Raw genomic sequence first — 11,521 nt, 5'->3', positions numbered from 1 at the left:
GTTAATCTTCAAACAGCTAAAATAATGCATAAGGCTAAAAACAACAATTACCTAAAAATGTCATCCAGTACTTCTCTACAAGAGAGGAGAAATATGATCTCAGGGAAGAACTTAATTTATATGCGAGGACTAAAAAGCTTACTTAAAAAGCATTTCAGTATGTGGAATCAAACTATGGAATGGATTGAGTAAGGACCTCAAACAATGCACAACGATGAGCCAATTCAAGAAACAATACAAGCAGTTGATGTTTGCTAAATACAAGGATGAAGAGTCTTGAACCAGTCATGATGTGCTTTATATATCACTATATTGATGGTTACTATGGTACCCATTATGTCATTGGATGGTCATATCACCTCGTACTTCGGTACAAGGTACATTATTAAAAAAAAACATTAAACTGTATTATGGAAAGCAGGAAGTGAACAAATGTAACAGTTACTGATTGTAAAAGTACCAGAATGAGGGGTAGGATTTAATAAGCTTTGCTTCTTCCTACTCCTTTTGGACATGTGGAACTGTGAACTGATTATGTGATGCACTCAATTGTAATCTGATGCATGTTCAAATGAAATAAATCCATTGCCATTACCATTACCATTACCATTACCATGATCATTACCATTACCAAGATGTAAAAAAGTGAAAATGTTTCTAACATGAAATCATTCTTGTGTGGTCCTAAATATAATACTAAATATTATACAAGTGATTATTTCTAACCAAAATGGCAAAATTGGCATAAAACACATTGATTCTAGTATAGGTCATTTTTGACCCACTTATGGAAGAGTGTAGGGGTCCAGTCACTCGTGCATCTAAGGGTTAAGCCTCAAAGTAGGAAGTAACTCTATAACCTACACTCAGTTCGCTGAACCTTTTGGAAAAGCGCTTATAGTGATGTTTGTAATGTAATTCCTCCAGTATATAGCACAAAATTCTTAATTAGGGTGCCAGATTCAGACCAAAAGTCGAAATATTTTATGGCCACTCATTGAGCCCTTTTGGGATGGCATGGGCCAACATTCCATGGGCCACAAGCAACAACCCGATCCACTCTATGTGGATGAGAATCTGGCACTGCATGATTAACGCTGCATTTCATTTGCAAAGTCAACAATAGGGTGAAAATCACCCAAAACAGAGTCTTCACAACTCAGTGGCCTGCATCTACTGCTTACTAATTGTTGTTGGAGATTCCTCACATCTTCCATCAAGAATAATGACTGTCCAGACGCCAGGAAAGGCTTATGTGGTGGTACTCTATCCTGTTGGTTTCTCTCAGTGAGTCTAACAGACTGAAGAATGTGCATTTCATTTACATTTTAATGATGAATACTTGGAATGTGAACTACTCGCTATTGTAATAATGTATGGTGTTTACATCACATCAAGAGTCAGAAGGGATCATTTTTAATTAGGCTTTAATGAGAACAACATGCAACGGGAATAGTGCAAGAGTACAATTAGACATCGTCTTTATGTGTGCCTTTCCCGAGCCTTCCGTGCATCTGCGTCAGCCTAATACATTATACACAACCAGAACATCTCATTCCTAAATGATGCAGCAGCAAACTCTTTGACCGACCTGAGATAACATCTTCATCCCTGCACATAATGCAGTCAGTTAGAGTCCCTTTTGCAGTAAAACCGCAATACAAGTACTCCATCTTTTGTCAGTCATGAACTCTAGTGTCTTGGGTCAGTTAAGATTCTAGAGGTGTGGTGACAGCAGCTGCTGAGGAACAGGGGGGGGGGGTGTCATGTATACACAACTGTACACCTTATACATGCACCCAGCAGCCATGTTGCAACACCTCACCCCTCTGGCTGTCCTTCATCTGCACACCTACAGTTGCCATGACAGCCGAGAGGCGAGTCGTGGCACTTCATGCTGAATACACGGGAAAAGAAAAGACACAACTGCTTGCATGGAGACGTTTGTTTCTTCATTTATTTCAAACACGCATACAATTAATACACATCATGTCACATTAATATGCATCACATATACACATATATAATATACACAAAAAGAAAAAAAGTAGGAACATCAGGCCCCCCACGGGGGAAACCCCAGGACATTACCAGAGCATATTATCAACCCCCCCAGCAAACCACCCATGTTTTCATTTGTAAATCTAAATAATATTTCTTTCATTGACATATTGTACTGTACTCTGCTTTACATATGTTGGTATTCCTTTTGCATACACTTGTCCCTTGTAGTTCATATTGATTATTGTGGAATAACTAAACATTAATTGGGAAATATTTTAGACCTTTTTTGCGTTTTGGTAATGACCTACTTAATTGTCATTTTATTCTTCACACACACACACACACACACACACACACACACACATGCACAGACAGCATCCATTCCATTAAATCGCGTATCCCCACACACTCAGGTGTACGTGTAGGGTGGTGCCAAGATAATGAGGATGTGGATGACTTAGAGTGGAAAGTCAGATGTGGAGGGTTTTCCTTTTTTCCCCAGAGCACATTCCGTCATTCCATGACGCCCAAACTTGTTCTGCGCACGCGCGAACAGATGTTGTACCCTGGACTGAAGTTGTCCTCCGGTAGAGGGCGCAGTGACAGCTGGAGTGTGGAAGTGGTGCTGACGGCGCAGGGCAGGAGCGTACAGGACAGGACGGGGCTTGAACCTGCAGAATGGGCACAGTTTAGGAAAGGAAGGTTCACCATTTTGGGACAAAACGACTGGTTTCCACACAAGCTGTGGCGTTTTTGTAAGGTAAAGCACGATGCATGACGTCATAGGCTCTCCGTCGCCGTAGATGAGGAGCAGGAGGAGCAGGACCAGATGATGTGGGACTCATGGACAAGGTCTCCGGTACTGATGCTGGTGCTGCTGCGGTGACAGTGTCTCCAATGGACCGGGACCAGGAGCTCTGATGGCTCCTCGCGGCCCGGGCTGGAAGGAGACACAGAGGGAAGCTTACAGCAGGTATCTGGGAAGTGACGTGGTGCCCGCGCCCCACCAGGAAGCGCCACGGTGCGACTCTCGTGTTTTTCACCGGAGGGCACGAGCGGCAAGGGGAACATGGCCGCGCAGTCGGACGGTAAAGCCGGGGTTGGTTTCGCTCAGCTCTACGACGTCGACGCCGACGAGCCTCTGGATTCGGCCGCCATCCACATCTGCCAGTGCTGCCGCTCGTCTGCTTGCTACTGGGGCTGCCGCTCCGCCTGCCTCGGCTCTCTCGGCGGCGGCCAGTCCGCCGCGGGAGTGGGCATTCGGGAGACTCACTGCCCACCGCGGGAGCAGCTGTGGCTGGACTGCCTCTGGATCATCTTGGCCCTCCTGGTCTTCTTCTGGGACGTTGGCACAGACCTGTGCCTGGCTGTGGACTACTACCAGAGGCAGGACTACCTGTGGTTTGGCCTCACGCTCTTCTTCGTGCTGGTGCCTTCGGTGCTGGTCCAGATTTTGAGTTTCCGCTGGTTTGTGCAGGACTACACTGGTGGGGGCCTCGGGGAGGTGGAGGGTCTCACAAAGCGGGGTTCGGTGGCTGTGGGGTGCCACTATCCCGGCAGGGACCGCCTGCAGTTGGCCACCATCTGGCTGTGGCAGGCCACCATACACATCCTCCAGCTGGGACAAGTGTGGAGGTAAGTGGGCTGCCTCTGTATCTCCATGCACATTCTACCTCTTCCCTTTCACGCACGTCTCCACTTACACACTAATGGCTCAAGCGACTGTCGACTCCATGAACCTGAGAGGAAGAAGAGCTTGCATCACGCTGACAAGCTAGATGAGCAACGAGAAGACCTCCATCACACTTCAGTGATTGCACATTTGGGAAGAAGCCTGCTGCAATTTTACTTTTTTTTCAATTAAAGTTTCTTTATTAGCAGCTTCATTATGAACTATGTTATGTTATGAACTAATGGCACCGTGCCGTGTTTATGGTCATAGTCAGCATGTGTGGGAAAAACAGTGTGCAGTGATCTCCCAATGAGTGTCAGCACGTTTGATATGTGGGAAAAAAAATAATCTGCGCTTCTGGCAGCTGCTCCTTCTCCATCTTTTTGGGCCACACACTCACATAAATATACATAAATATAGCTTGATGATAAGGGCATTGTTAAAAGCTGCTTTTTGTTTGTGAGTGTGCTTGATTTTAGTTTCTCTGTACCGAATCACTCCCTTATTTTCACTCTAAGACCCCATCATGGTGTACACTTGGTCTTGGCTGATAGCTGGAGTACTATTTAATGTGGGTGTGTTTACCCACACCCCCCCACCCCCTTCCATCATCTTCATCCAGTGAGCCCCTCTGTCACCCTTCAGAATGATGGTAAGCTTGGAGGAGAATAAGGGGCAAAAAAAAGGATGGAGAAGGTGACAAGAAGGAGAGCGCAAGATGGAGACAGAAGGAAGGAAGAAGGTTCAAAAGAGAAAATGTTGCTTGCACACAATACCAGCAAAAGGGGGGATGGGAGGAAAAAAAAAGGGAGAGTTGTGGTGGGGGAGGGTCCACACTATATGTATTGTTTGCAATTACCGACTGCAAGCAGCCGTCAGGGTCATATGTCATTCTCATATCTTTAAATTCTAACTACATTCACAACTATTTCCCTTCAAAATGCTGTTTTTTGTTGTTTTCATAGTTTCTGATTCAAGGTCAAACCACATTATGATCCCAAACTTCTTGAATTTTTATTGGGTTTGCATGAGTATGTGCGCCTGCGGATGCTGTATTATTCATGCTGCGTGGATGGAACTACTACTTTCTGCAAAGCAGATCACTCTAATGGCAATACACGCAGGACCAGGCGTGTTACAAAAGCATGCACTGACGCCTGTGCACATGCAGAATGTCATTAACGTACATGTGCATGCACACACACACACACACACGAGTGCCCTAGGCGTTTTTTAATTGAAATCTTTGCCTCCATCCCACCCACATGGACTGTTACTGTGTCTCACAAAGTATGGAGCATCGTGCTTGTTTGTTCACAAGATGTTAAGGATCAGAAGGAGAAGCCTGATGATATTTTTAGCACACATCATTCATGTATAGCACTGGTCTTGGTATAAAGCCACGAAACAACTCAAAATTGTTTAGGGAAACACTTTTTGATCATTAAAATAGTTGTCTTTAATGTACACATAACAGCATGTAAAATGTACAAATGTGGTTTTGCATTTTTTCCAGTGTTTCATTTAGAAAATCTATTTGTTCATATCATATATGAACAAAAAATAAATATCAGCACAATGCCAGTTTTTTCAAATGCAACTCATTGATATGTGGATGTAAGTTTGATATGTATGCAATGCAGTGCTTACCCAGATAGAAAGATACTCACCGACGTCACAATCTGCTGCGTATGATCATTTGGTTAACAAAATATTGAGTCCTTGAAATTACCACAAGAGCGCACACACTACTGTAATATTTACTTCCGTAAACACACAAAAATGTGTGCTTTTGGGGCATGCACGTCACTTCCTGGACAGTTTGCGTTCACATTGTTGTTCACGGTAGTTGTTTTGGTTGCAGTAGCCTGTTTTTTGTCATTATTTTGTTCCAAAAAGTCAGATGAAAACCGAAATGTACAAAAACTGAGGCAATTTTTCCCATAGGAAATAATATAAATCTAATGACTCCCTTCCAGAAACAACCAAAAATCTGAACAATAATACATTTCATAGAGAATAATTATAGATTAATAGGTTTGCGTATTTGGAAGTGGAAAAAAAACAGTCCCATGCCACAAATGGCATTGTTTGAGTACCATTATTATTTTGTTTGTAATATTTTCAAAGTGTGATTATTTGGTTTAACCTAAATGAACCTAATAGTGTATCTATTTCCTGTGACCCCTGCAGATACATTAGAACACTGTACCTGGGCATCATGTCACGTCGTCAGAAGGAGCACCAGCGCCGCTGGTACTGGGCCATGATGTTCGAGTATGCGGATGTCAACATGCTTCGACTGCTGGAGACTTTCCTGGAGTCTGCACCGCAGCTGGTCCTGCAGCTGTGCATCATGATCCAGGAGAACCGCGCAGAGACGCTGCAATGTAGGTTGACGTGCCTGCATCGTAATTTGTATTCATTGTACTCAGTAATTTGGGTGGAGATGCTGCTACTTTTTAGATTTTAACTATTGAAAGGGCGGCACGGTGGATGAGTGGTTAGTGTGAAGACCTCACAGCTAGGAGACCAGGGTTCAATTCCACCCTCGGCCATCTCTGTGTGGAGTTTGCATGCGTGGGTTTCCTCCCACATTCCAAAAACATGCTAGGTTAATTAGCGACTCCAAATTGTCCATAGGTATGAATGTGAGTGTGAATGGTTGTTTGTCTATATGTGTCCTGTGATTGGCTGGCGACTAGTCCAGGGTGTACCCCGCCTCTCGCTCAAAGACACTTGGGATAGGCTCTAGCACCCCCGCAACCCTCGTGAGGAAAAAGCGGTAGAAAATGAATGAATGAATGAACTTATTGAAAGTACAAATACTTCAGCCCTATTTTTTAATCATTCAAAATGTACTAGCTTCTGCAGCCTACCCACTGGTATTATTCATCACAGGAAGTACATCGATAGGACAGGGGGTGGATGCACATAAATAGCTTTGACATTAAAATGTGTCATTTTGAATGGGTGTGTAGCCCTTTATAGGCCAAGGAACCCTATTTGGTAACTGTCATATATTTGTCAAAGGACACTAATGTAAAGTTATGTTTAAATATCCATCAATCCCTATTCATCCAATTAGGATACATTAGGATTTGTGGCCCCCTACTTGGTTTTAAAAGTTTGTGTAACTGTGACGTTTACACACAGGGGTGTGCAATACCGTTCAATTTTGTATTTATCTGTTGCAAAGTAAAATACAGGACCAGTATCGCCGATACAGGTACTTTTTAAAGTACAACCAAAAACAAACATGTCTGCCTTGTAGAAATGACATGCCATTACATTTGTGAGAGGGATATACATTTTTCACTCTGCAAAACATGCCATGAAAAATATCTTGCCGGGGTAGCATAGTGAAAAGCTTTAATTTAATGTCATGTCAAAATGTCATGCAGTGTTCTCCGATAACTTTTTTTTATGTTAGCGGAGTTAGACATCACTTCACACGACACCCCCTGACTGATTCAACCTAAATTTGTGCCCACTCACTTGAAGTTTCTCCAAACTTTGCTCCAATGGATGAACTCGGAGGAAATGAAGCGTGTCTCTCTGTCCCTGTAGGCATCTCCTCCTTTGCCTCCCTCCTGTCTCTGGCTTGGGTCTTGGCCTCCTACCACAAACTACTGCGGGACTCGCGTGACGATCAGCGCAGCATGAGCTACCGTGGAGCACTGCTGCACCTCTTCTGGCGCCTCTTCACCATCTCTTCACGCGTTCTCTCGCTCGCCCTGTTCGCCTCGCTTTTCCATATCTACTTTGGCATCTTTGTGGTAGTTCATTGGTCTGCCATGGCCTTCTGGGTGGTGCACGGGGGCACTGATTTCTGCATGTCCAAGTGGGAAGAGGTGCTCTTCAACATGGTGGTGGGCATCGTCTACATTTTCTGCTGGTTTAACGTGAAGGAGGGCCAGACACGACAAAGAATGATTGCCTACTACACTGTGGTGCTGGCTGAGAACACCATCCTCACCGGCCTGTGGTGAGTAAGACCATTTCATCATAATCCAGTGCACAAGCTGATGAAAATGTTGGCGGAGGTTATTAGTGTTAGTTTATTACCCCTTGACTCTCTGACGTGCTGTTTGTGTAGAAAAAGGGCTAATCAATGTAAATATATTCATAATCCCAATTAAAGCTGCAAGAACTTGCCTGCAACTTGCATGTATATTTGGGTCATTGCTGTTCCAATGAAGTCCTGTAGGGGGTGTAGAAAGCAATACTTGCATGCCTCCGTGGGTTGCCATCTGAAAAAAACGAAAATACCAAGCTCTGTGTTGCACGATCATAATTACATGATCACACTAGCATGATTGCACCTGCCTGCAGGTACACGTACAGGGACCCGGCGCTGACCGACTCCTACGCCATCCCAGCGTTGTGTGGCGTCTATCTGACATTCGCCGGTGGCGTCCTGGTCATGCTTTTGTACTACGGCTTCCTGCACCCTGCCACTGCTCACCTCCAGCCGAGCCCCGCCTCATCCTGCTGCGCCCAGCTGCTTTGGGGGCTTCCTCTTCCCCCTTCAGCCCCACCCACTGCTCCGCCCACCCCTGCACACATGACCAAGTCTCAGACGGAAGACGATGTGGCGGAGACTTGTCTTCCTGTCTTCCAGGTGAGATCAGTTCCGCCCACCTCCAAGCCAGAGGGCCCACTTATAAAGATCGATATGCCCAGGAAGCGTTACCCAGCATGGGATGCCCACTACGTTGACAGGCGCCTGCGGAGGACTATAAACATCCTACAGTACATCACACCGGCCGCTGTGGGCATTCGCTACCGTGATGGACCCCTGCTGTATGAACTTCTACAGTATGAGTCCTCACTTTGACACACACACACACACACACATACACACCTTCAGAGATGAGGAAGACACGCAGTCGTACTCGTGTCATACTTAAGCACAGAGACACTGAAGCAATCTGGCACACTTTAATGCACGCACATTCACAAAAACACACATTCCTTGCGGGCACCTTCATCCTGAGAGTCTGTTGTCCATGACTCAAGATGACTCCATTGAAACGTATGCTTCTCTATTTGCTTCATATCAATGTTCATTCCGAGTTGTTTACTGTCACTGAGTAAGAAGCATATTTCATACCAGATTAATTTGCTTCTTGTTGTTTACAATGCATCACACACAAGAAATGTATAGGAACGCTTACATGAAACGCCACCGGTGAGGCGCTAGGTCATGGAAAGAATAATTGATGTACAGTAAATTACAAACAAAATCCTTATAATTTGCAATACTCCATGGAAGGAATCCTATAACTAGAGCCACGGATCACGCAAGTTGGTAAAGAGGTCCTAAAATCAGAATATGTTTCCATATCTTCCACATGTAAACAAAGCTATAACAAAATGTAATTTATATTTAGGCCTAATTTATTAATTTATTAACGACAATGCTAGAAAATGACCAAATAGAAAAAAATCAGCTCTGCAATTTTAACAAGAGCAAATGCAAGACAATTGTTTTCTTCATCTGTCTATAGATCCCGTCGACTCAGCCAATACCAACTCATTCAGCCACCTACAGCTCTGCTGTGTCATATGTTCCTCTCCTGTAATCAAAACTGTTACATTGGCAGGAGTCAAAACATGAACATCATTGCTGATTATCATCTCTTGATCACACATTGCTAGGGTGCTGTCGTAACGCCTCGTGACGACCACAACCTGGGAGGGTTTGCATGGCGGGGGAAACGTCTTTGGCGTCAAACAGGGTAAAGTTTGTGTGTTTAGTGTTGCAAGTGGTGCAGTTTGACTAAGATTTGTATAATTGCATTCTAATCCATTTAGTTTCTTCTCCAAATGTGTTGTGTCTTTGCACGAGAGTTTTTGCAAAGTAATGCTGACAGTGAGCCTGAGCGATGCTACTCTTTGTTTACAATGACTACAACTGACCAAAAGTATTCTGGTTTTTAAGTCTTTGAGACTGAATGATAGCTTGGGGTTTTATTTAAAATGTCTACAAAAGCACTGAAATATTTGGAAATTCCAAATTTGTGATCCTTGATCCCCTGATTGTAGTATATCACTCATGCAGGACTTTTTCATTACCTTTTTATTTATGTTAATGATCATTATTAATGACACCAAGCGTGATAATCATGACTTTTTAGCACCGATTGGGTTGGAGAAACCACATGGCTCCACTGCCTTATAGTGAGCCATGTTGTCTATTAAAGTCACCAAATTAAGGACTACATTCTACTGGAAAGTTGGGAAAAATCCAACTGACTGAGTTCAAATTAAAGTCGGTTCACATTACATTCAATGGTGCTGCAGTTCACTTGCTGCCAACAACCAGTCCGAACACTCAATAAAGTCATGCCATCGATTGGCTGCTACTCCCACGTAATATGGTGCAAATATGTGACACACACAAATATGCGTCATTATGGTGCAAAAAGGGCAGATTGTCTTTTTTTAAATGATATGGTGCAACTTGATTACTGCCTTTAGTTAGTGGCCACACGGCTGCAACCACACGGACCACTGCTATGCAACTCTCCCATGCTGGGAGATGTGCTTAGTTAACACACAAAACGCACACAACCGTTTTGTCCTGTGCTGCAGGGTTGTTAGTTAGTTCAGGCACACAGTGAAAAGTCATGTCATAATAATAATAACAATACGGGATGTATCCCTACCTCACCACTTGAACACCCACTCATACACGCCCATTTCGGAGAAGACTCACATGGTGCTATCAAGTGAAGATGGGTGGCTTTTGTATCATCGTAGTGACTGTGTGATGGGGATTGTATGCGTATACTGTATGCTTAATGTGCCAAAGCAGTAACACTCTCTGACACATGCCTTACCCACTCGACAGGAGTGGATGTGGATGCTTTTTACCTGCAAGAGAACATCCAGAGGGTGTTGGTGCTACACGTTCACATGGACATGCACTGTACAGTCAGCATGTGTGTGAACTTAGTATACCGTGCCATGTAAGATGAACACAGCCAGGATGCTTAGTGTGTATGTGTCAGAGATTGTGGATTTCTTCTTAGCTTTTTTTGTGTTCTCGAGTGCTACATTCACATCCACGGGAGCTGTCCTGCTGGCTCATCACACCCAACAATCCTACTGCGCAATCACACAGCAGGCATTTCACACGCAAATCAGGTCAGACATTACCAGAAAATACTATATCATCATTTATATGGTGATATTAATGCTATAATGAAATTTACATACAGTTAAGTCCAAATGAATTTGGACAGCAATTACTGTGGTACCTTGCTTTTCATTATTAATTTGTTTTAAAAGGTTTGAAAATAATATAAATTCTATTAATCCATTCCAGATACTCCAAATATTAAGAAAAATGTACATGGTTGTTTATGCGGACTTTCTGTCCATTCCAGCGAGATCGAATTTAATAGTGTTTCTCACCTTTTATCAATTTGCTGGCACATGCAACTTTGTTTGGCCCCATGGTGGGTTATTTAACATTAAATGCTTTAATGCTTCCATGATCAGAGGAAAAGTAGAGACTTTTAGCTGAGAAACACTACTGAATTCAATAAATCAATCACATCAAAACACAAAGGGTGTGGCTGTCGGATCTTGCTTCCACATTGTGTCTTTGGCAACAATCAGGTCTTCACTGTCGGAAAATTAACCTAAAAAATATATATAACCTTAAATTCATACGTTTATTTATACATTTCATTCATCAAAAATGTGTACTTTGAAGTTTTTTTAGCTTTCTGGAATTGATTAATTGGATTTATATGATTTCTTATGTGAAAAACGTTTTGGTTAGAGTTGGATGTTCTGGAACGGATTAATTAATCCTGAGTATCGATGATT

At 43.3% G+C, this 11,521-nt stretch overlaps 1 protein-coding gene across 3 annotated transcripts; it reads left to right on the top strand.

Moving 5' to 3' along the window:
* The first annotated feature begins 2,607 nt into the window (after positions 1-2,607).
* Positions 2,608-11,169, top strand: LOC131104464 (XK-related protein 6-like). 3 transcript variants are annotated; one of them, XM_058051665.2, is made up of 5 exons: positions 2,608-3,639; positions 5,870-6,066; positions 7,247-7,664; positions 8,012-8,300; positions 8,402-11,169. In XM_058051665.2, exons 1-5 carry the CDS (start codon positions 3,074-3,076, stop codon positions 8,468-8,470), a joined length of 1,539 nt encoding a protein of 512 aa, XP_057907648.2. In that variant the 5' UTR covers positions 2,608-3,073; the 3' UTR covers positions 8,471-11,169. The 3 variants fall into 3 exon arrangements, with proteins under 3 accessions (XP_057907648.2, XP_057907649.2, XP_057907647.2); XM_058051666.2 differs by having other exon boundaries at positions 8,363-11,169; XM_058051664.2 differs by having other exon boundaries at positions 8,012-11,169.
* Positions 11,170-11,521: the final 352 nt, after the last annotated feature.

The sequence above is a fragment of the Doryrhamphus excisus genome, linkage group LG15 (genome assembly GCF_037039965.1).
Source record: "Doryrhamphus excisus strain RoL-2023G ecotype Guam linkage group LG15, RoL_Dexc_Guam_v1.1, whole genome shotgun sequence".
Lineage (NCBI taxonomy): Eukaryota > Metazoa > Chordata > Actinopteri > Syngnathiformes > Syngnathidae > Doryrhamphus > Doryrhamphus excisus.
Note: the sequence above shows the minus strand (reverse complement) of the source record. Positions and strands in the feature narration are given on the sequence as shown.

Bases quoted from the DNA above. Each gene is read 5' to 3' on its own strand.
- LOC131104464 (XM_058051664.2), top strand. From the start codon at position 3,074: ATGGCCGCGCAGTCGGACGGTAAAGCCGGGGTTGGTTTCGCTCAGCTC. The intron at 3,640-5,869 runs GTAAGTGGGCTG...TGACCCCTGCAG, and splicing joins CAGCTGGGACAAGTGTGGAG to ATACATTAGAACACTGTACC. The intron at 6,067-7,246 runs GTAGGTTGACGT...CTGTCCCTGTAG, and splicing joins CCGCGCAGAGACGCTGCAAT to GCATCTCCTCCTTTGCCTCC.